Genomic DNA, 26,158 nt, shown 5'->3' with positions numbered 1-26,158 from the left:
GATACAAAACGGCTTTCATTTCTTCATCCTCAAAAAAAAAAAAAAAAAAAAAAAAAAAAAAAATCCACTAAGGATTCAGAGGACAGCTGAAAATGTCAGAATGAACACGTACATTTTAGCTTTGCTTTCTCCTAAAACATTACTAAAATATTTCTAAAGAGATATTGTTAAAGGCAGAAACCCAGAGGACAAAGGGAACAGTAGAGAAGATTGTAGCACTAAAATTTTAGATGGTGGAAAGCAGACAGTGAAATGCAATGGATTTCGCAGCCCAGCAAGCCAAAGCCTAAGCCAGTAGTTGGGAGCCACAGAAGCAACATGACTTCTATTAACACAACACTCTTAGCTCTAGCATCTACAGGCTCTGAGGTCTCTGGAAGTGCAAAGGTAAGGCTAAAATAGAAGAATTGGTTGAGAGGCAGATGAATCTTCTCCCTAACTCTGCACAGTTACTGACTCTCCCCAGTCTAGCAGAAGACTGGAAACTTGGTCTCTACAAGGGGTAAACCAGAGAATCTCTAGACATCAGCCTGAAAAAGGACAGAATGGACGCTAATATACCAAACATTTCCCTGCTTTGTCTGCATGAGGCTGGCCATCAGGCTTAGAATTATCGGGCAGGGTGCTCAAAGATCTTTTCTGGGTGAACCTTAGGGAAGATATAGACATGCTGACATCAGAAGTTCTCCAAGGAAACAGCCCAGCCATGTCACTTAGAGCAAAGATAAATGACAAGCTCTTTCTCCTACATACAACTTCCCATTGGGTTTTTTGTATCCTACTCTTAAACATGGACAGAGAACTGAGGTTCACCAAACACATTAGCAAGTTCTCTAATATTAAAGAAAGACAACAAAATAAGCCACCAAATGCAGCTGCACAAGGACGGGGATGTTTGTTTTGTTTCCTGAATTATCCCAAGTTCTTAGCCACCTGGCATATAGTAAATGTCCAATAGAAGTTGAATGAATGAAGCAATTAGAATGAAATGGTGATCAGGTAAGGAGAAGAAATGTGTAAGTATCCTCACCGTTTTCAGAGGGATAAGAAAAGTTGTAGTCTCCATGAGACAAAACCAGGATGCTATGAGAAAAGAAACTTTCGGAGGACAAAGAAAAGCATTTGGAAATTAAACGTATGATACAGAAATAAAAAAAGACAACAACCTCAAAGGATACGTACCTGGAAGATAAAGTTGAGGCTATTCTCCCAAAACATAAAGCAAAAATACAAAGAAACAAACTCTGGAAAGAAGAAATAAAATTAAGACCACATCAGAAGTTTCAACACGTGAATCTATGAGTTCCTGAGAAAGACTAAGAGTGAAGTCTGAGAAAATCCCCAAAGAAATAGTTCAAGGTGACTTTCCAGAACTGAAGGCTATGAATTTCCAGTTTGAAGGAGAGTGCCTAGTACAGTACAATGAATAAATATATAAGTAAATGCGTACCCACACCAAGGAGTGGGGGTGGGGGTGGAGTGGTTCATACCCAGGAACAAGTATCAGTGTGGCCTTAGACACTTCAATAGCCCTGTCTGCTGGAAGCTAAGAAGACAATGAAGCAATACTTTCAAAAGTTTAACGCGAAATAGTTTCCAACCTAGAATTCTATCCAAACACAGTATTAACCAAGTATGAGAGCAGAATAAAGATATTTAGACAAAGTCTCAAAAACACAAGTACCCATCAGACACCCTTTCTCAAGAAGCCCCTGGGAGATGCACTCGCCAAAACAAGGGAGTAAACAAAGAAAAGACATGGGGTCTAGGAAACAATGTATCTAACACCAGAGAAATATGTATGCAGTGGGACGGAGAAGGAAGAGCCCAAGACCAAAATTGTGCAGCAGGGCCATCAAACAACTGATCTATGTTGGAACAGAAAATAGTTCTTAGAGAAGATAAAATTGATAAACGACTAGTGTGCTTGAACATACCGAGAGGAGAGCTACATAAATGGAAGAGTTAAATTCGTGATTTACTAATGACATAGACAACTTCATAAATGAAAGAAAAAAGCTACATAAAATTCTGACCTACAAGGAAAATAACTAATGCAGCAAAGAAAAAAAAAATGATCATAATCTTCTACAGGTTTCAAGCTGTGAGCTCGGACTGCAAAGTATACAATGTATACAATGTGTGGACTCAGAGTAAGAAATCTGTCCTTAATTCTTCAAACTGAAAAACCAGGAAGCAGCTCTCTAAACCCTCTTTCTGAAGAAATTAAAACAGAGAATGTAAGTCTGCAGCCCCAGAGGAATATCTCATGGAAAGAGACTACCTGGAGGAGAGCAGAGACACAAAAATACAAAATCGTGGCTCCCCTGTCTGAACACCTGTATTCAGCCATGCCTGAAGCCATGCTATCTATGCACCTTTTTAGTTACATAAGCCACTAAATCCCTTTGGGGTACAGAAACCACTTAAATCAGATTTCTGTCATTTATAATCAATGAAATCTAAATAATGCAATACGTGACCTCTCTAAAGCTTTGTGGATTTTTGTTTTGCTTTGTTTTGCTTTGAAGAGGGGGTTTCCCAGATGACTTCAACTCTCTGAATTATCTCCACCCGCCCTCCCCCCGCCCCCGCAAGAAGGCGAATCAGAAAACTTGATGTAATTCATATATTTGAGTGGTGTGACCCCTAGGATTGCGACAGAGGTAGCCAATATTCAACCTTTTTTAGTGTCTCCTGTATCTCTTTAATCTATCATTGTGGAGTTGACTGAAATTCAGGGTTAAATTGAGTTTCCTCCAAACATATTAAAATTTGTGAAATTAATTTCAATTCCAAGTTTTGATTGGGCAATTTAACTCTTCTGGTCCTCACTTCCCAGATTTTCTTAGTTACATTAATTGGACTTTAGCCACTCTTTGCAGTAGAGCTGCAAAAATAGTCCCAGATATTGCACTCTGTTTGGCAGGCATTTGAAATTCAACAGCCTGAAAAATGATCCAGTTTCTTGAGTTGTATTTATAGCTGCAGTATTTATCCCTTGGTATGTCTTATCTGACACAATTTAAGGTCCAGACCACTTGTCTTTTCCATAGCTCTGTCCAGGGCAAGTATGCTTGCTTGGCTGACATCCCCTAGCATATCAACTACCTGCTTCCTGGAATTCATGCAGGGTCCTGGTTACTTCTGCAGGTGGAGAACCAAAGGTGCTCCCAGACCCAGGCCTAAGGAGAGATGGCTGGTTGTGAATTTACCTCTTATTCTCCAGTGGCTCAAACCAATATAGTGCACAGGTGTTGTTATTTTCAGTTTTAATAAATAAGTGCCCTTTTAAAGTGAGTTCCTTTTTTAAAAAGTGTGCAATAGGGGCACCTAGGTGGCTCAGTCGGTTAAGTGTCTGACTTCAGCTCAGGTCATGATCTCACGGTTTGTGGGTTCAAGCCCCGCATCAGGCTCTGTGCTGGCAGCTCAGAGCCTGGAGCCTGCTTTGCATTCTGTCTCTCTCTCTCTCTCTGCCCCTCCCCTGCTTGTGCTCTCTCTCTCTCACTTAAAAATAAATAAACATTAAAAAAAATTTTAAGTGTGTAATAAATGCATCTAAATGATTTCATAAAGGTTTTTATCCAAATACAGAATAAATGGGTACTTTTTGCAATTAAATTTACTCTAATAGGGCAGTATGTCACATCATGAATGAACAACTAGTTTGTCCATGAATCAGAATCCTGACTATTCTTCTGCATTCATTTTATAATTATTTGTTTTGTCCTAACTTTCCTACCTGCCCACGATGTTCATTAATAACATTAGTGCTTCTTTCATTTCCAAAAATATGTCCAAATCCAACACTTTGCAAATCCAGCCTCATTTATTCTTTTCATACAATAACACTTATGAAAATACTGAGTTTTTATTAAAATTAATGTGTAATAATACTTCAAAATAGAATTATTGATAATATTCAAATAAAAGAATGTACTAAATATTCTTGCTTATTTAGACCTAGTTTGAGTATATAATAATATCCATTAGCTGATTATTGTTAATCCAAAGTCCAAAACTTAATAAATTGTTTTAAGGCTTACATTGTTTTCCTCAATCTAACTTTCTGGGTTTGATTAACAATGTAGGCCATACTTGAGACTATTAGAACATCAAAACTATTATTTCCTGAGCATGAAAAAAACTAAATTATTCTCATATATACTTTATGGCTCCTAGTATTGATTACTGTCACTTAAAAACATCTTTTGTTGTATTCATGATAGTAGTGTAGACAAAATATCAATACAGATAGAAAGAATATTGCCAAAGAGGGAGTGATCGGTATTTTGCTGGTTAGTGACAACATTAGTTTCTTTGACAGGCTTCTCGAGAAATGAATATAAGTCAAATTCTATTGCAAATACTCTGAGTGACTTACTCTCTCATTTTCTATGTATGTATGTATGTATATCGATCAATCTATTTATCTATCCATATATATCTGCCTATAGATATATTTGCATATATAATGTATGTACATAGATAGGAATTTAACTGGTGTGAACACTTCCAGAAATAACTGGACTGCCTCTGAGAGGAAAAAAAGGAACTATTCCTCGGGATCTCGTAATGCTTGCTACTCACCATTTGTTCTAGGGTACCGTGGTGCATCAGTAAGCTTCCTGCCCACCACTGGCCTCTCCAGGATCTCTGGATGATGGTAACCACATGCTGGTAATGGCAGGGATGGACCAAGATCTGGGGCTTCATCCTCTCCACTTAGAGCATCCAAATACATTTCATGCACTTATAGCAAAACTGCACCATGTGCAAGGCCCTATGAAGATGGAGTGGTGGCTGGAGGAGGGGCACAAGGGTCACAGATCAGCAGATCGTAGTTTCCAAAAGTAGCTACTACAACATCTCCAGTCCCATACACTATTCAGAACCTCATTTATCACTCTCCCACCGAGAGGTGGAGTTAATGACCCCTCCCCTTGAATTGGGTGCGGCTTTGTGACACTGACAAAGCACAGTGGGAGTGACACTGTAGGACTTCTGGGACTGGCCATGAAAGAAGATTGTCTTGCTCCTGGGCTGCTCAGCCTCGACACCCAGCCACCATGTTGTAAGGCAGCCCAAGGCACAGGAAGAGGGCCCATGTAGGTATTCTGGCCAGTCGCTTGAACCAGCAGCTGGCATTCAGCGCCAAGTGCGAGAGCAAAGGAGCCTCTGTTTACTCCAGCCTCAGCCTTGGAGTCTCCTAGATAAGGTCCCCGACAGTGTGGAATGGAGAAAGGCCTTCCTCTGTGCCCCATTCAAATCTGTGAGCTCACAGATATTGTGAGGATAATAGATGGTTGTTTTGGGGGAAATTGTTACCAAGCCACCGTAACCAGAACAGAACTCACAATATAGTAGGGAGCCAGTTACAAACTCAATGATAAGGGCCAAACCTCAAAGCGAACTTGATAGAGAGCTTGCCTTCTCCATGAGGGCAAGATCATGCCCCCAAGAGGGAAAGATTGGTTCTTAGGGGGTGATAAATTTTTTTTTTTTTTTTTAATGAATAAAGCACAGATATCAATAGAGTACACAAGCAGATAGTATTTTGTGCTATTTACATTTCTTGAAGGGTGGGAGGCTGTGGAAGGGATGTCTAAAGAGGCCCCTTAAGTAGTGATAGTGGGAAGAAAAAACGGTTGAGAAACTAGAGGGCAAGAAAGATTCATTCTGGGCTGGAGAAATCTGAGAGGTGGAAGAATCCATTCTGACCAACTGGGAGACCCTGACCAAGCCACTTGACTTCTGTGTGTTTCCGTTTCTTTTCTATGAAATGGAGAAAAGAAGACCCAATATTCAGAGCTGTGGGTCAGGGCCAAATGGAATGCTGGTAGTATTTCTGCTCTTAGGATTTTGTCATGGTTGTCGAAGGAGACAGACTTTGAGTTGGACCTTAAAGGAAAGAAGGATACGGGGGGGGGGGGGGGGAAGGACAATTGAAACAGGGGCATGAACTGACCAAAAGCCCAAAGACGTGGGGAAACACATTGACAGTCTGATGAATGTAGAGATCTAGAAGCCATGGAGTTAGGAGAGCAGGCTTAAAAAAAAATAGCCAGTGGCAGAGCCTGGAATACTTTGAACTCAGAAAGAATTCATTCTTTCATTTCTTCGTAAAGACACACATTTGTTAGGTACCTGCTATGTGCCAGGGCTGGCATGTGACACGTGACAAATGCAATCGTATGGCGTCGGTGCAATTCTCACTTTCTGGGTATAAGGAGGTTTCCCACAGGGGGTGACATTCAGGCTGAGCTCTGACATATGCGAGGTGATGGTGGCTGGAGAAGAGAGAGAGGAACCTCCAGGGACATGGAGACAATTCAGAGCGTGGCGTGAACAGGTGAATGTGCAATGTGCCCACGCTGGCAGCATGATGGGCTGTGGACCGGCAAGGTGGATCGGGGCCAGCGTGCATCAGGAAAAGCCTGCAGGAGTGCACACGGTTTGGGCTTTGCCATGTGTGTTTTATGCCATGACTGACTCTGAGAGGAGGACCCCTCTGTGCGGCAGTGAAGACGGGGTAGGGTGGGAATGGAGGACGGGGTGGAAACTGGATAAACTATTAGAGCGGGTCACAGAGACAGAGCTCACAGTCTTAGTGACTGAGGAGAGATGGGGCAGGGTCAGTCTTGCCTGCCAGGGGGTGGGTTTACAAAGCCTAGTGAATGAATAATCCACATATGATTCTAGGATCTAATGCCAAGGTGACAGGTGGCTCAGACACCTTTCCTGATCACTCTCTTTACTGGGTATCTCCCTCTGTCTCTCCCACTCCCAGAATCCACACACTTAATTCCTTGCCAATCTTCTCAACAGCTACTTGGCGGTAGGTGGACAAAGGACAGAGGGGGCTGTGGAACAAGGGCCTAAGTGAGTTATCCTATTGGCCTGGGTCTTTCTTGGACCTCAGTCAGGGCCGGTCACCAAGGCTGAGCCACAGCAGGGAATTAGAGTGTTGGAAATATCAGAGGCCGCTGTCCCTCTGTATGCCCGAGTGTTCCCACGGTGATACAGTCTGTGACACCCGGAGGTACTCGCGGTCGAGACCCGGGGCCACACCACTACAGGCAATCCCCAGGGACTACTGGGAGCCGTGTGCAATACATCAGCCGCGTTTCGAATTAGAACGAGTGTGCATTCTGGCACTGCCACTTAATCTCTGTGTGACACTGGGTCACATGAGGACAAAAATTCTTAACTCCTCCATCCCATGGTGCACTGTTGACTAAGAAGAGGTGGGTAATTGTTATCAGTGTGTTTTGCGTGCCAGACCCTGCTACTCAGGGGGGCCCACGTGGTGCTGTCCTATGTCTCAGGTGATGCTGCTGCTGCTGCTGATCTGTGGTCACATCTTGAGGACACAAGACTCCAGAGCACTAGTAAGGGGAGGAGCCGTTTATTCCCTGGACCATGGGTTTCTTCGGTCAAAGAGGGAGAGAATACCAAGGGAACACCTTGCACGGCCACTGCCTTGCTCTCCTCAGCAGGTAGAGCAGCTACGTTTCCCTCTCTTCCCACGATGAGGGCCCAGCGGCCAGGCATCCCAGTACCCCTGGAACCTGGGCAGAGTGGAGGGCATTCTTAGATCCCTCGATGTCAAAGGAAGAGTAGGGCAAACCGAGAAAACTTCCTCTTTCTGGTCTGTCCTTCCGATACCCACAGGAAGGACAGAGCGGTGGCTCTGGGCTTGGAAACTTGACCGTCCAATAGTGTGGGTCCTTCCCAAAGCATGGGGGCTCTTAATGCCTGACCGGGAAAACCCATCACGCTGACTGGCAATGGCTCCCACAAAATGATCAGAAATGTTTTAACTAAGATTTTCCTCCAGATAAAGAGACTAGTGCCAAGGTACTCCCACAGGCTCCCGCATCCCCACCGTCTAAGACCCTGATAATCACAGGCATCTAGACCATGCACGGAGGCCAGGTTGCCACCATTCACACATTAATTCCACAAACAGCATTGAGCACTTACTATACGCCAAGCACTGTGCTGGAAGCTGGGAGGGCCAAGGCACAGTCCTTGGTTTCAGGAGCCCGTCATCTAGCAGAAAAGATAGACACAGAAACAAATTGTTACAATGCAGGAAACTCGGTCCTAGAGGTCCTTTCGATGTGCCCTGGGAGCCCTGAGGGAGAGCCTGAAACTGGCAAACGGGGCAAGGCCTGATGAGGTGGTGGTATCTAGGGTGAGGTTTGAGAGACGAGTGGGAATTCCCCAAAGAGACAAGGGGACAGATGTATCCACGTGAAGGGAGAAGTGAGAGCCCCAGGGAGGAGGAAAGGCTGAGGGGTGCGAGGGCAGGGTGAGAAGCTGCAGGCGTGTTGGGCAGAAAACAAGGCCAGCAGGTGTGCAGACGCAGGACGGTGTGGGGAGAAAGTTTGGATTTGGCCCGGTCAGCTCTGGAGAGCCGGGAGACTTTAGGGGAGGAGAAGAGAGGGGAGACGGAGCAGATCTGTGTTTTAGAAAGAAGACCCGAGGCAGTAGCAAGGATGCCCTGGGAAGGAGAACACCTGGGGCCCCGGGCGCCAGCTGCGAGGAAGGTTGTGTGACCATCTGTGACCAGGAAGTTAGGCCTCAGGCAAGCCCCTCACTCTGCTCCGCCAGTGACACTGATGCTCCACCCCCCGGCTCAGACATCCTCTGATCCACGGAGGCAGGCTTTCTCCATGTGCTCTGTGTGCAGGCCTGTTCGTGCTATTTAATTCCCCCAACCCTGAGAGGTAGGGATTCTCACCCCATTTTCCCGAGGAGAAAACTCTGGAGTCACTTGGGGAAGATCACACAGCAGGCAAGTGGCAGAGCCAGGTTGGTTTGACTCCACAGCATTGCCCTCTGTTTACCAGGCCTTTGAAGGACCCACACCAGGAAGGAGGGCCGTGGAAAGTTAAGCTTTCAGGCCTTCTAACAGCTGTACCAAACTTACGATTTGATTGTGATAAAGAAAAGTTCTACAAATCCTTGTCGTTTCTCCAACGACTTAGTTTTCATGGGAAATACCAAAAAAGAAGTTGCTGGCCACCCCCCCCCCACCCCCCCCCCCCCTTTGTTTCTCTCTTCCGGTGTTGGTAACTAACCTCTGGCATCCACAGCACTGGTGGGGCTGGTTTGGCCAGTCTCCTTGCTGGGCTGGCTCGATTCAGCCCACTACCCCACCTCCATCCCTTAGACTCTTAGGAGCTGGTATCATTTGGAGCAGAGTTTCACGCCGGGTCCAGCTCCGGTCTGCACAACAGGATGGGAGCTCTCCTCCTCCGAGGCAGAAGCGACTGAGAAATAATCAGCCAACTGCTCCCAACCACCGTGGGGGCAAAGGTTCCAGAAGTGTGGCATTTTCCACTCTTGGCTGCTGGGCTTGTGGAGGCTGGTGTCAGATGAGAGGCTGGCCCTTGAGATTTGTTCATACCCCAGGATGCTGGGAGCTTCTATAAACTGTTTCACTGTCACGCAGAAGTCAGGCAAATAGGAAGTGACATTCTCTACATTCTCTCTCATCTTCTCTTGACAAAAATCCACCTTGGATCCTGTTCCTACCGTCTCAATCCACAAGCATTTCCTGCTACAGCAGTGTATGCTCCACAATGAAAAAAGCAGGCAAGTCTTTCCAGGCTCTCAGGGGTTTGGAGGCTTTCTGGGACCTACCTCCCAGCAGGGCAGAAGCAAGGGCAGGGAGAGGGAGAGCTCTGCAGGCTCCAGCAGCAGGTGGGGGCAAGCCTGGGGCTTACCGGGCTCCATGGCGGGAACACTTTGCAGGGCACAGACAAGGCCGTACACAGAAGTCATAAAACAAAATTTATCTTTAATTTGTAAGTGTCAACAGCAGTACAAAAGATGGAGTGATGACGACTAGATTAAGGGTAGAGAGGACAGTCTTGAGGTAAATGAGCATAAATAGGCAGGTTCTTATAGACACTCCCCTGAGGGGCCGGGGCCCCTTCATGGCATATACATTATCACCCAAAGATGGCATGTTTAACATATCAGGAAAGCACCTTGTGCAAAAAGAAAAAAAAAAGTAGCTAAGGTGCCAACATACACCAGGATAGATAAAGACAGTGCGTCTTTCAATTTTGTCTTTTCCCTTAATTATGAGGCAGAGGAGGGGAAGACTTTGAAAAGTACCACTGAAAGATTATTCAATGTTGAGTTTTATCTCACGTCAATACTGCACAACGAAATCCAAGAAATGTGTGTATGCAACAAAGCTAAGAACAATGATTCATTCCTTTAAATTTGAAGATATTCTTTTTTCCCCCATTTCTTTAATCCTTAGCAAACTTTTTTTTCCATGATTAAGAGGAGAGTGTGAGAGAGATGTGATGGTAACCCTTAAGGTCATTTAAAAACTTTACACTGGACTGTACAAGATTTTTTTTTGATAAATTATTTACATTTTCAGACTTTCAAACATATTCAAAGCAGCAATAGACACTAGTTTTTATGGTTTTTGTTTTCTTGTTTTTCTAATCGCCCAAATAGTTACCAGCCATGGGCCAAGTAGGTACCTGCGTTATACATAGAATTTCTACAAAGAAAATCTGCAGTTAAATTTGCTCGAGGGTGTAGTGAATGCCCTTAGCATCGTAAGGGCCACACCCGCAGTGTTGCACAGTACCTCAACAACAAGCCACAGTTGTCCCAACAGCCCTACACAAACTTTACACTTTGAAACAGCAGCCAGCATGTCAGTCCAGCATGTCAGTGAATTGTGCTGATTAAATTAACATAGAATACAATCTCACAATATACATCACAAACAAATTACAAGGTCGGGAAATAAAAGAGTTACAGTAAGATAAGTTATGTAGTAACAGCTTATAAGCTTGTCTAAGGTAATAAAAATTTTACATGGCAAATACAATAATGAATGAACATAAATGCTAAGCATTCTAATTTGCTACAAGCTGAAGAAGGGTACAATAAAGACTGCACTTTCCAAAAAAAAAAAAAAAAAAAAGCAAAAACACGTATGACAAAGGAAGACGAACGGAGAATGCACATGAGCAGATCTGCAATGTGCAGCATACAAAACAGTTAAATATTTGCACATTCCCCATACTCCAAGAGCACCAGCACTGAGGCCTCACCTTATGCTTGTGGTTCTTCAGGAATAAGAAACTACTGAGCAAGATATGTCACTGAGTTACGTTCATATAGCCACGGACTCCAATCGGAAGAGTATCTGAACTCAGCATTACCTTTCTGTCCCCCACCCCCACCCCCTCCTCTAGCCCTGCCCCAAAGGTACCAGCATTCCCACTACTTGTTCATGAGCTTTTGGAAAGCAATCTGTCCCCAGAAGGAAAGATGGGATAGGGATGAAAAGGAAATGTGTTTGCGTATCGATATTTGCAACGATATTAGCAGAGGGTTACGCTCAACAGTATATGGCATCAGAAACAGAACGTCATCAGCAGGAGTAACAGATAGAAGTTGTTTATTAAGGAAGAAGACATGTCAGGGGGCAGATGGCTTAAGGAAATGATGCAGGTGCTTCTGTAAAGGGACAGATGAGGTCATACAATATTATTATACTTTGAGAAGTGAGCTTCAGTGCCAACTCAGTCCTTGGACAAACGTGTACAAAATCAGGCAAGGCTACAGCAACCATTTTTGTCATTTTTCTCATTAGAAAGGAAGACCCAGTAATAATTTCAATACATTCCTCTAGCTGCATTCGTTGTAGTCGTTGGCACTTGGAACAGGACTTCTCATATGGTTTAAAACTACTAAGTGATTCTTTCTCCTTTCCCTAATGAGTAGGTCGAGGTCAGCTCTTTGCAGAATGAGTAAATTGGGAGAAGCAGCCTCTGCCTGTGGTGTTCAAGTGACCAGGCTGCCTTCCTATTGGGGGTAGATGGGCTTCCTCGGAATAATCCCTGCTTTCAGCTAGTGCCTGGTGCTCCTGGCTTGGGAGGGTGTGCTCCGAAGAAGCAGCCCGGCTTCATAAGGAAAAGAAAGAAGCCTTTAATTTCAGCCCTAGAGTGATCACACCCTTTTCAAACACCCCAGGCTCCAGTGGGGCTAATGTGCAGGGGAGGCCAGAATTCGACAAGCTCAACAGCACTGTGAGCCCACACCTCAATTTAGAACTTGGCCTGGGAGACTGTGTCAGGACCCTGGCATCATGAATCGGGCCTGAGGACAAGGCTGGCGAGTCTCAAACACCAAATGAAGCAAACTGATGTGCTCCTGGAAGACTGAGCTGAATACACGTGAAAACGACATAACTTTCTTACCTTCCTGGAGAAGGTACTGCATCGCCTCTGCCAAGGAAATAGAGAAACCGCCTGCCTGGCTGCTCCTGTCCATGGATTGACCTTTTCTTTCTCTCTCCCTTCCTTTCTCTGCCTTCCTTCCTTCTTTTCTTCCTTCCTTCATTCCTTCCTTTCCCTTCCTTCCTTCCCGTCCCATATGGTCCATTTTTTTTTTAGGAGAGGATTGTGCGCCAGTGTCCCTATCCTAAGTGACAAGGAAAATCCTGATCCTGTAAGTTCTTTAACAACATGGAGATGGTTTCTCTTTGATTTGAAGATACTGTGAAATAGGAAGCACTGAAAACAGTTGATTAGCATTCTTTAATCTAATTGGCATGGTAGGACTTTTATTAATGGTCAATCTCGGAGGCATTCATGCTTCTTGCTAGTAAATGGTCACAGAACTACCTTAGAAGATTTATGTGGATTTACAAAAGCAAATTGACTCTTCCCCAGCTGTACTGGAAATTTAGTATAATCAATTCATCGACTTTCTATGAGAAAAAAATAAGTAAAAGTCTGAGCCCGTGGACAGTGGGTTCTAAACTGCCTGGGAACCCGAGTGAAGGGTTTTGCTTCCCCAGCTGCGGGTGGAACACTGCTCTCTCACTGCGGCTGCTAGTTCACTATCCCCATGAGGTACACTGACTCGTCAACTTCTAGTCTGGACCAACGTATACGGAGAGAGAACAAAAAGGAAATACGTAACTTATATCTCACTACGTATTCATGAACCAAAAATAAATTCTATTTCTATGTTATATTTACACAATTAGAAAAATCTAAAATGAGATGGTAGAGTCATAAAAACTTTGTTTAAGCCCCACTGAAAATAAAACGAAGTGATCCCCTATGATTGTCATTCTTAATTTCCATGGATATTTAGAGCCAAACTTGGCTAATAAATAGAGTAAACTGCTTATGCACAGAATTTAGATTCAAATACAGCATCGCCGTTTGACCCAATGAAAGAGACGTTTGCAATCAGATCATTCCTGAATAGCCTTTCACTTTTAAGAACATGGCCAGAAGTGACTGCACCCCAGTACTGAGGCAGAGCTGGAGCTAAAACAAAGTGTTCATACACACATGTATTTTGCATAAATAAATGAAATAACAAGACATAAAAATGACTCAAATCCGGCAACTGTGAGGCAAGCCCACACGAGTCGAAACAGATGACTTTTGTTCGTGTAGTTTTCGTACAAGTTTCACATTAGTCAGAAGTGATAAAAAATACCATTTATATCCAGTGCTTATAACACTTACGAAACAACATCTGTGAGTGTGTGTGTTTTTTGTTGTTTTTTTTCTTTTTCTTTTTTTTTTTTTTAACTACAAGCAAAATCAAGTTTCAGTCCTAAAGAACAGTCCTTTGTTCTCCACCAGCCCAGAATATTATTTTGGCATGGTCATAAAAAACAAACAAAATTAACCTACTATTCTAAATGTTTGCCTTTGTGCAAAATTAATTACATACAATACAATGCTAGCCATACAGCACTCTACCTATGCGACAAAATAAAAAAGGAAGAGAGAGGAGGAGACAGCAAACGCAAGAGTCCAAGAGAAAGGAAAAAACGTGAGAATGAAGCGAGGAGGAGAGGTATATATAATCAACAGAAATCAGTAAAACAATAATAAATATTCATTTCTTTTGAGAAAAAAATGACCTCCTCCTCATTTGAAATAAATGTACAAAAACAAAGTTCCAATCCCCAACCAATACTAAGAACAAAACATTCCTATCAGTACCTTAATCAGCTTATGGAGAGCACTCCCAGCTAATGACATAGCCAGTAACATCTTGGCTAGACCTATTTATTGCTATTAGGTATGGCCTTGAGCACTCTTTAAATAAATATGAAGGTACACTATTTTCTTCCAAGTGACAAAATGGCTCAAGAAATCTGATGGGGCCGTTCCTATGTCCTGGTGGTGAGATTCTGGGTTGTCCCATGAAGTGAACTGTCCCATTAACTGACATTTTCCCATTGAACCACTCCGGGTGAGGCCCTCCCCCACCCCACAGACAGTCAGTCCTGGTTTCAGGAAGGTCAAAATGGCATGGCCGAGCTCCCTGGAGTTAAGAGATGGGGAATGAAACCTCACTGCCTCCCAGCCCATCAGCACATCTCCAGAGAAATCCTTGTGTGACCAGTGCAGTTAATCTGGTTCACAGGGAGGCATGCCCCCCATGTGGCCATGGATGGAGGGAGGGAGTGAGCCAGAGGAGCTCAGCTGCTGCCCCAGAAGTCGTCCGTTCCCCAGAGTTAACAGTAGGAACATCCCATATAGGGAATGTATTTCCCCTCCTTCTCCTTCCCTATGGTTTTCTTTCATTCTCTGGATGTATCATGACTATTTGCCTCTATCTTTGCCTGGAGGCTGTCATGTGGCTTCTTGCATCCTGGGGATTTTGCAAAAAAAAAACCCAAAAAACAAAACAACAACAACAACAAAAACTCCCTAGATGCACCAGATGTGACAAGGCAACTCCGTGCGAAGATGCCAGCCCATGACAGCATCACTGTAGCCTCCTCCATGGTCCACAACCTTGGGTTTCGGGTTTGGCTGCAGGACTCTCCTGCCTGGCGGTCACCACTGCTGACCCTTGCTGCTGAATGGCATTTGGGGGAAACACCGCTGACGCAGATCCTACCACTGCTGCTCAACTGAATTAGAGGGGATTCTGGCAAAGCTTCTGAGGTCACAGAGAACCTCGGGGGCATATCTGTTGAAGTGTAAGACCTCACACCTGTATCCAAACACACAGCCCTGCAGCCAGATATACGTTTACATTGAAAACCAGTAGAAGTATTGAATAGTATCTTGTTTCAGAAATGCGTCCAGATGCGCTGGGGACATAAAATCACTGTGTGCATCTTTTGTGTCTAGCAGGAGAAGGAGGTGAAAGGGGCTGAAAAGGTCTTCAGGAAAGGAGGGTGAAAAACAAGAATTATTAAATTAATGCCACAAACATTTTTTTTTTTCAAATAAATAGTAAGTGGACCCTTGACATTCTGGAATGAATAATTTAAGAGAAAACGTGTTAAGACTGAATGTCAGGGTTAAAAGGCAAAGGGATAATGGATGTAGTGAGAGGTGGTCTCAGGCAGAGAAGACCACCAGGTTGGTATCTGGTGTGGTGATCGCTCTGGTGCGCGCGCGGTATAACGCGTCACACGTGGATGGCACGTCAAGAGGCAAACACAGTTGGGTACCTGCACTGTGGCAACCTTGTTCATTCCTTACAATATCTTGTCTCCAGATTCCTGAGTACTTTACCATTTTCTGGAAAAGAAAAATGTGTGGTTTGTTGTGTTATCTTAAGATGCCAAAGATTGTCTAAGACTTTGCAGTGTCTCCTTTAAGACTTTCAAAATATTAAGATTCAAAAGTTATGAAAAAGTTTGGCACATTCAGAGTTGAACTCTACACGTGGAAACAATGGAATTCTGAGGCCTTTTGAATATGCTCTGCACGCAGCTGCGCACGCTGTGGACTGGTTCTGTTTCACGATAGGAAATCCTTAGTTGTTCTCTAAAAGAATTCAGAATAAAAACACATTCACAACCTGTAGGCCGGCACAGCATACCTGAGTGAGAATGTTTAACCCCATCTAAAACAGTAACTTAAACCTTTATCAACATCCAAAAGAAAAAAAAAAAAAAGTAAGACAAAAATATAAGACTTGTAAGACAGCTATGGGTTGAGATAAGTTTTCAAGTCCTGGTGTCTCATATTTAATATGTCTTCACCTAAATTAAAAAAACAACAACAACAACAATAACAATAACGACAAAAACTCAAGTTCATGAAAAATCAGGAAAAACTTAATCTGTCTCACACTTTACGAAACAATTAAGACCATTCTGCTGATGTAATTGTGGAGCCACAAATGCATGCGGGCTCTTTAAGAACTTTTTGTTGGGGAAGGGGAGGTGAAATGTCAAAGTATTTTAATTCAGCAAACAAACACTCCTCAGTTGGCACTGACAGCTTCCGGGGCTTCATTTTCACTGCTATAGTCTGATTTGGGGTCATCTTCATAGTCGTCATACATTTCCATTTCATCCTCTCCATTAATCATTTCGTTTCCAGCTAGGCTTCCGCCGTCTGTCTTCATACCATAAGTGCTCTGGATGACTGGGAGGCTGGGCTCTGGGCTGGCCGAGGTGCTAGAGCAGTCAGATGTCATCTGAGGTGACGGTGTGGTAGTTGCCATAGTAATAGCACCAGGATACACAACACCTGTTCCTGTGGTGATTGGAATCTGAGGCTGTTGCCTGTATAGATTCAAAAAATAAAATGAAACAGGGGGAAACATCTGTATACATGTTCTTCCGTGTGGCATTGGAATTCATCTCCCACACATTCCAAAAGGGGGCTCTGTTGACATTCTAAGCAAATGACAAAACGTGACAAAGGTGCTCCCTGGAGGAGTCCTGCAAATCGCCCTGATGCTATGGTTGGGCAGTAAGCAATACAATGGAGCAACTTATTGACGGTCTCGAAACCTAAAAGCAGGGTTCTTACAGCATTACAAATATGGCAAAGCTCGACTAACACTTGGCATTTGAAGTGCATTTGAAACAAATGCTGTAGTCAATTCCACAAAGTTACATGTGAGATCATTTCTTAAGATCCGCAGCATTAGACATATTTTAATGACACCGGTAAGCAGGCTTGTGTCTCCACCTTGGTTTGAGAACTGTACAAAGGGAAGATCAAGACGAGAAAGGATCAAGTATGTCCCAGGGAGTCAGATTTAGCAAAGCATAGATTTGGTGTCCATGCAATATCTACCTATTTCTGTGGCTGAACTTGTAAGCATGCTCCTTTAAGGAGCTTCTGTTTTCATTATCATGGAAGGATCATGTTGGATGTCTGGGCTGGAGCTGGGTTGGAGGAGTCAGGAGTGAAGTGCAGGGAGCCTATCAGAATAACATCCATTGCCTCATCCTGGATGCCAGCAGGTGCCAAGGCCGGGTCACAATGGTACTCTAGTTCAAATACACTTACCAAACCCTTTATGAAGGTCAGTTTCTCCCTCTACAGGGACACATGGCTATCTGCCTCTCAATCTCCCTTGAGGCATTGTAATGGGTTGAAAGAACTGAAGACCTACTACCTCGCTCAGAGACTATGACTGAAACAATATTCTCATGGGTGAAATACTTACCAAGTGTTCCTCGACCTTAATGGACAGTAATTACAATGTAAACTCATGTCATAGAATTTGATTCTATGAGAGTGAAACCAGTATTTTCTGAGGTGTCTCTATGCATGGATATATATTCCTCTATCTTCTCCTTCAGGCAATCAAAAAATCACCATAAGCGTCATAAAAAATGGATCAATATCAGGTGCTTAGTATCAACTGGGTACTGGCAGGCTCCTTTCTGATGACTATCCTTTCTGAGCTTCAGTTTCCAGATATTTATGAGAGCTGGGGTCAGGGAAGTCTTGGAAGGTCCTCTCACCTTTTAACACTCACGACACTTCAGGCCAGTCCTTCTCTTGAATGGTTCTTATGGACCCTCTAAAATATCATTGAAACTCTCTAACCACCTCAGTCTAATGGAAAAATACCCTCAATCCATGAAGAAGTGGCTCAGTTACCAGCGATTCTTTGACATGTCCAGAGTAATTTTCTCAAAGAGCCCTGCATGTCTTCCAGCCTGGTCCAAGGGAAAATGATGGAAATGACCTAGAATCACTCGGAGATACCTGATAATGCTATCTTTGACAACCTCTTCCTATCCCTAGAAGGCATAATCTGGATTCCTTAACCTCTGACCAACATAACATAGCAGACACTTTCATAGCAAATATTACCTTATTCAACTAACATGACGACCCCATGAGGTACTGTCATGCCCACTTGACAGAAGAAGAAAATAAGGCCTTGCTTAAAAGCAAGCAATAACCAGCAGCGGCAGCCTTTGAATCTAGGTCACCTGACTTGAATTCTATCACTCTTTCCTTTATAGATATTCAATACACAAACACACTATGCTCAGTATGTCTCATAAAAATTCCCGATTTCTATAGAGCCTGCCTGTACCCAGTTGATACTAAGCACCTGATATTGATCCATTTTTATGAGGCTCATGGTGATTCTTTGGTCGCCTGAAGGAGATGATAGGATATATATCTATGCATAGAGACACCTCAGAAAATACTGGTTTCACTCTCATAGGATCAAATTCTAAAAACAGAATACGTCTGCTTCCTAACTTTTGGGCAAATTAGCACAAATTAAATTTCATGCTAGCCTGCCCAAGGCAGGGAATGCCTTATTAAATTTTTTACTGAACTTGGATAATTGCAATGAAAATATTTTTGCCTTAATCACATAATGAGTGTAGAGTAAAAACTTTTATTGCAATATTAACCCATTTTACAGATTTCCCGATTTGGTGAGCTAATCTATAACATAAACTCTACATACCATGCACCAACTACCAAGTGGTAGTTTCTTTTCATAAAGGACATTTTCTTTTCAGAAAGAATAGATGGCCAGTTTTGCAGTATTTTATAATCAAAATATCTAGATGTAGTTATTTACTAAATACATTTGAACTGAGCTCCTATTAAGTGCTAGGGACAATGACTAGATATTTTCACATTATCTTCGACCTTCACAATAAGCCTAAGAGGCAAATATTACTTCTCCTCTTTTATCGATGAAGTAACCAACCAAGTTTTGGAGAGTTTAAACGGTTTGTCCAAGGCCATATACATACCACAGCCAGGAGCTGAACCCTTTCTTCATGTTGCAAATTCTCCACTGGATATCGAGACAAGGGTGAGAATGGCAAGCTCACACGCTCAGAAAACTATTTAGCAATATGAATCGGAATCAAACTCTTCTAAACTGGGCTCCACATATTTAACAGTACAGTATTTGGACATTAAGTCGGTAATGGAACATTAAAAACAGACAAAGAGACAAACAAAACATCTATAACTTATTTTCTGTGGTGAGGCACATGATATTCAAAAGCCTACTACTGGTGGTAGAGAGATACCAGACTAAGTCACCCACTGACCCCCTATGTACTTACTTCTTGCCTGGTCAGCCCCCCTCGTTCCTTAACGATGTTAGCTCCTGGCTTACTGCCACTGGCTCTCCAACATTACTTCTGCCGTAATTCTTGATGTCTCACTATATACAAACGTGGTAATTTTAACACCCTGCTCTCTCAATTTTGTGACCTCCTCTCTGCTGTGATGATCTGGCCTCCTCCCTATATCAGGAGACCTTGTCATTTCCAGCTGTAACCCCACCCTAATTTCTATTTAAAAATTTTTAACGTTTATTTATTATTGAGAGACAGAAAAAGAAAGAGCACAAGCATGGGAGGGGCAGAGAGAGGAGGAGACACAGAATCCAAAGCAGGCTCCAGGCTCTGAGCTGTTAGCACAGAGCCCGACGCGGGGCTCGAACTCACAAACCGTGACTTCATGACCTGAGCCGAAGTCAGACACTACACCGACTGAGTCACCCAGGCGCCCCCCTAATTTCTATTTTAAATATCCCACTGTCTGACCACAACATCTTCTCTTTCTAGTTTTCTTTCTCTAGAAGAACAATTCAACAATTCTCCCACCTTATGAGCATCTACAATTCCTTGATCTCTTCAACCAATTTTCACTGCCCTTCTCTCTCCCTCTTGTGCCTTGACTTTATCTCTTTACCCAACATCAATTCTGTGGTTAGTCACTATCTTGTACATACTCTCTCCTCTTACATGGCAAATCTTGAACTCCCTGCCTACTTGTGACCACTCCCACACAGCTGAACTTGGCTGCAGAAAGCACATTTCCATGATTACTAGTCGGAATTTTTGAGCATGAATTTTAAATTGGTCTCTGGTGCTGTTCAGCCATCATGTTGTACTATTCCCTAAGCCACTCCTTCTTCTACTCTCCTAGATAATTAGTTCATACCTTCTCAACTCTCCTCAAATGTCCAACTTCTCCCACATTCTCTCAGTTGATGACCTGACTTTCCATTTCATGGAGACATTAGAAGTAATCAGAAGAAGTTTTTCAAAAGCTCCCATCATCACATGTACCCATCTACCTCTGTTTTCCTAACTCTCTGCCTGCCTTTCTGTATTTTGAATGAACTCATAATCCAATGGGAGGCCAACCCTTTCGTGTGTGCACTGAATCTCTGTTCTCACTAAGGATCTGTCTCCAGTAATTGTCTCTCCCATCTGCATGATCAATTTTCCCTCTTTCCTGGATCATTCCCATTGGCACATAAACATGCCATAATCTCTCCCACTTTAAAAACAGAAAACAACAAAAACTCTCTCTTGACTCACCTGAATCTCCCTCCAGCTACTGCTCTGTTTCTCTGATCTCCTTTAAAGCAAAACTTTTTTGAAAAATTGTGTATATTCACTCTCTCCATTTCTTCTACTAAATTCTTAAGTCTACTTCAATCACTCCCCAACACTTCAATGAAACATAGCTTGTAAAAGTCACACTACCAATGATCTTGTGTTGTTAAATTCAAAAGTCGGTTCTTAGTCCTCATCTTACTTGACCTATGCCATGAGCAGCATTTGACCACTTTTCCCCTTGTGGGAACCACTTTCTTCCCTTGTCTTCTGGTCTTCTTCCTATCTCATTAGGTGCTCCTTCTAGGTCCCTGGATGCACCCTCCTCATCCTCATCAACCTGACATTTAAGCTCTGAAGTACCCCAGGATCAGTTCTTGCACCTGTTCTCTATCTAAATTCATTCCTTTGGTGATCTTGTCCATTTTCCACAGCTTCGAATATTATCTAGGTGCTGATGACTCTCAAATTTGGAGGCCTGGTAGGCACTACATTCCTAAATTTCAGAGTCATGTATATATATATAACTTCTTATTCAATGTGGATGTCAAACTACCATCTCAACCTTACAGATGTGAAACTGAACTCCTGATCATTCTCCATAGATCTGCTCCTCTCGTGGCCTTTCTGATCTTAGTTAATGATTGCTTCATCCTTGGCTGTTTGAGCCAATCCCTGGCAACCGCATGTCTCTCAAATGCTATATCCAATCCATCAGCAAATCCTATTAGTCTGCTATCAGGAATATATCCAGAATCCCTCCACTTCTTGTTCCCTCCACCTTTACAAATCTGGTCCAGGCCACCGTCAACTCTAATCTAGTTTATCGTAAAAGCCTGCCTCCTTATTCCAGCCATGCCTCCTTCAGACAATACTCAAGACGGCAGAAAGAATGACGTTTTTAAAACCCAAGTCAGATCAGAGTACTCTTCTGCCTATGACCCTTCAATGCCTTTCCACCTCACTCAGGGTCAGATTCAAAGTCTTCACAATGGCTGAAAGTCCTTTCACAGTTTGACTCCCTACTACCTCTCTGACATCTGTTACTTTTCCTTCCTACCCATGCTGCTCCTACCACTCTGACATCATTAATTCTTGAAAAAGCCAATCACAACCTTCCCTCCAGACCTCTGCAGTTGCTGCCTTGTTTTTCTCCCAGAGACCCATGCAGCTTGCTACCTCACTCTGCAGGCCTTTGGTTCCAGTATGAGATTGTCAGTGAGGCTTTCTGTAGCCACTTTGTTTAAAATTATACTCCATCCCCTGAAATTCCCTACCTTTTCTCTACTTTACTTTGTTCTAAGGTACTTACTACTATTTGATATTTATTGATTGATTGATTGGTTGGCTGTCCGATTCCTCCCACCAGAACGTAAGCTTCATGAGGACGGGAATTTTCACTGATACAGCTCTAAAATTTCAGCAATGCCTGGACCACAGGAGGCACATTCCATAATGTATACATGCAATGAATGAATGAATGAATGAATGAGTGAACTAGTGAATGAGGGGGAAAACAAATGACAAAGTTGGGTAACCTACTTAAGAGAAGAAAAAATATAATGAGACTAGATATATGAGAGGGAAGATAGTGGAGAATGAATGTGAATATAACCATCTTTAAAGGCTTGAATAGCTGTCTTTATAAATAAGGAAGAGACTAACTCTAGAAAAGGGACCAAAGAAGAGGATTAGAACTGATCTACAAGGTAGCAGAAAGGTAGACCATGGCTCAGTTAAGAGAAAAGAACTTGGCTAGCATTAGGACATGTTCCACAAAGAAACCAGCTTCCTTGGGAAGTGGTGAGCTCTCTAGCCCTATAACAGTTCAAGCAGAACGTAGGGAGGACTCCTACAATGGTTGGCTACTTGAAGTACATGACTTCTGAGGCCTCTTTTAAGTTACCACTGATTCTATGGATGCAAAATCATAAGCTAACTATCATGCTGGTCTTGCTTTCTCATTGTTGTTACCAGCATAATAAAAGACTACAAAATCAAGTGAGCATGGCTAATTATAGTTGCAGTATCCTGGCTTTCAAGAGTTTCCAAAATATTGCCCCACCCTACCTCTCTTACTTTTCTTTACTGCCAGGAATAATTATTCCTAGGCTAGCTTCATTTTTTACATGTTTAACATTTCTGCATTTCCCTCCATGTGTTCATGCTAATCTTTATGCTAAGACAGGAATCTTTACCTCTACTTTCCACCAGCCTGACCCTACCCAAACATCAGGTCCCCTTCCTCAAAAATGACCTATGGCTGGCCCTAAGGAATAGTAATCTCTTCTCTTCTGACCTTTACTTGCTCTGCTCCATAAAATCAAAATTAGTACTTCACTATACATTGTGTGCAGCACTATGCAATGCATTCCCTCTGTGTGTGTGTGTGTGTGTGTGTGTGTGTGTGTGTGTAACAAACTCTTATTTGCTAATATGTTTGTGTATGTGTCTGGTTTCTCTAACCACAGCACTCTCTGAAAGCTCACTGTCTATAGAATTAATGCCTCATGTACTGTATTAATTTAGTACAGTGCTGGGCACATCACTGGTTTCAAATAAGCCCTCACCAATTGACGGACCAATCAATTACAAAATGGAAAATCCAGCCAGCAGGCTCAAGCTTTGTCTATCGGAAATTACTTTCCTAAAAAGCATTTTTCCTTCCTTTACAGATCAATTGCAAAGTCAAAATTCAAACACTGCAGATTTCACAAACAGGAATAGCTGGCAAGTATTGGGCTTCACAAATAATGAATGTGCACATCAAAACAAAAGTTGTAGATGTTTGTAAAAGTGTATACATGCAGCTGATATGAGCAGAGACAAGCTAAGAACCCCTCTTCCCAGCCCAAGTAAAGAATAAAGCTGACCCTGATAGAGTACAGCATTAGTACATGGCTTCCAAATCACAAGAATATTTGTGGAGTACAGTTTAGCTTCACCAATCGCAAAAGCCAAAACCAAAACAAAACCCCACAAAAACCTACATATTAATTTGGCAAATCCCCCTTGTTTGCTGACCTTTCAGACTTGTACAGCATCTACTAATGAAGACAATGAGGTCTGTTTCATGAAGAGATAAGCTTACATGTTCTACATCTCTGTAGTTGATACTAGAGTAAGAAATGGAAATGATAGCAATCTTTTTATGCTGCCTATCAGAGATCCTAATCCAGCTTTCTCTACAGAGTTCCATACTGAAAAGAGTATGGCTAGCCTATGCTAATCAATTATGTTTATAAGTATCGTACAGGTTTGATTCAACCTCTTAAGGATTAAGCTCAAAATGGCAAATGTTCAAATCACTTACAGCATAAGTCACTAGAATATAATTCTTTATAATATGAAATATATACTTGGCACGTAGCATTACTTTTCTAGAATAATAATAATAATAATAATAATAATATTTATCCTAAGTCAGGGCTTCCTATGTGCCAGACATTGTTTTAAGCAAGCACTTTAGATATATTAAGCTATTCAATCTTCAGAAAGGCCCAGTATTATAGGTATTATTGTCATCTCCACTCTATTTATGAGGGAATCGAGGTACAGAGAGTTTAAATAACCTTCCCAAGGGCAAGTGGAGACTTCAGAGGAATAAAGATTGCTATGTATAAGTCCCTAGAGCCAGGAATAAGCAGATCTAGTATTTGAACCACAACAGTCTGGTTCCAGAATTGACGTTCTTAACCACTATACTACACAGCCTCTGAACAATTTGTAGGCTCTAATTGAGAGGTATGTGTAATGGTGAAAAGGACATATGTTTCACATTTGCACTCACATAAGCCTGGTTTACATCTCAGCTGTGCAATTTACTTGGCTGTGTGGCCTTGGACAAATTATTTAACATCTCTGAACATTGTTGTTTTTCAACCATGTAGAGAGGATGACACTGCTTGTCTTGTAATTATTTGTTGTATTCGCAATAATCTTTATGAATCACTCATCATGGTATACGGTATATGGTAAGTATTCAAAAAGTTATCATTATTACTCAAAAAGTAGCCCCAAATTTGATATTTTATAGTATCTGCATAATTCTCTATTAGTTCACAGGTAAATTATTGAATAAACTTCAAATAAATGGAAATGCATCTGGCCATAATTCTTTGGGAAAAGACAATGTTGTAGCTACATGTACCCTAATTAATATCATTTCAACATTAATAGTGCTCATCAAAATGATTAAAAGTTCTAATACTTAACCTGTCAATCGAAGGGGTTAAATCTAAGGCAAGAGCTAACCTTACTCCACTTCATATTATTGATAAATTTATTTCATAATAGCTGAGTAAAAAAAAAAAATCTAACTCACTGAATTTTTAGTTGTATTGTCAATAAAATGCATGACAATGTTGAGCAATACACGTAATTTTGTTGGCTCAAAAGTTATGCATGTCTTTTCAAAATCAGCTATAAAAATTGATCTTACCCCCATTCTCTCAAGAAGTCAATAGCAATCTTTGAATTTCTTGTTTCTTTTCCCTCTTGTAATAACCTCACATCTAATGAAGACGAATTTCCAAAGATGAACCCCAGGGAGTTAATAATCTATCAAATACAACTACTTAAAAGAGAATATGAATCCTTAAGTAGAAATAATACCTGGCTTCACATTGCAAGTATTACCAAAGCTGGGCAGAGGAAAATACTCAGCACTGAAAATTAAAGAATAAGACATTCTGGTCACTGCCTGCACATCCGTAGCTCCATTCTATAGTCTTAAAGGGTCCTTCCATAAAGGACCCACTGCACTACTGGAAACAGAATCCTTAGTCTCTAAATTTCAGAGCTCCTTTAATGCCATCATACACCACAACCAAAGGTTGTAGGCACTCTTTTTTCAAATAGCACAGCCAAACTCATAACTGTGTCAGAATAGGGCACAAAATAAAAACGTATTTTGAGGACAATCCCTCAGTCATTAGGCATGATGGAGGCAGAGACCTAGATTTAAACCCTTGCTCTATCTGACCTTTTGGTAGCCACAGAACCTTTTCTTTACCTTATTTAGAGGACTATGTGATTTATATACCTAAAGTGTCTAGTGTGCAGTAGATCTTCAATAAACGGCAGATGCTGTTGAGTTGTTTTAGTTTTTTTTTTTGTTTTTTTTTTTTACATGCATTGCTGTGTGTTGAATTATTTTGATCCAGAGCCACTTCAATGTACCCTTTGGTAAGGGGAAATAAATTAAATAGAGTTGCTACAGCTCATATTTTCAAATAATTATCAGGGACCTAAAATGGTACCTTTGACAGCCTTCCAGACTATGGCAAGAGACACCCATTACGTATCGCTCGATACATAGGGACATGACTGGAACAAACAGAGGGGATCGCAAAGGTTCTCAAACTTAAACTTTTGATTCTCTGCTCAAGAGATTGCATATGGTCTCAGAGACAGGATTAAAAGGAGACATTTATCACAGAGTTAAAATAAATTTGTATTTTGTTTCATGTGACCCTACTTCCCAAAGTGCACTATGGATTGGTATTTTTTATAAATCGTCTAAATAGC

At 42.1% G+C, this 26,158-nt stretch overlaps 1 protein-coding gene across 30 annotated transcripts in view; it reads right to left on the bottom strand.

Moving 5' to 3' along the window:
- Positions 1-9,791: 9,791 nt before the first annotated feature.
- The window catches only part of SOX6 (SRY-box transcription factor 6), a 717,975-nt gene continuing 701,608 nt past the window's right edge, over positions 9,792-26,158 (bottom strand). For all 30 annotated transcript variants that reach the window (XM_086677891.1, XM_086677876.1, XM_086677881.1 and 27 more), the window contains one exon: positions 9,792-16,558. In XM_086677891.1, coding sequence (XP_086534017.1) covers positions 16,255-16,558 — 304 coding nt within the window. In that variant the 3' untranslated portion in view covers positions 9,792-16,254. The remainder of the gene's footprint in view (positions 16,559-26,158) is intronic.

The sequence above is a fragment of the Puma concolor genome, chromosome D1 (assembly GCF_028749965.1).
Source record: "Puma concolor isolate L17-30 chromosome D1, mPumCon1.1.hap2, whole genome shotgun sequence".
NCBI lineage: Eukaryota > Metazoa > Chordata > Mammalia > Carnivora > Felidae > Puma > Puma concolor.
This window is presented reverse-complemented; position numbering and strand designations above follow the sequence as displayed.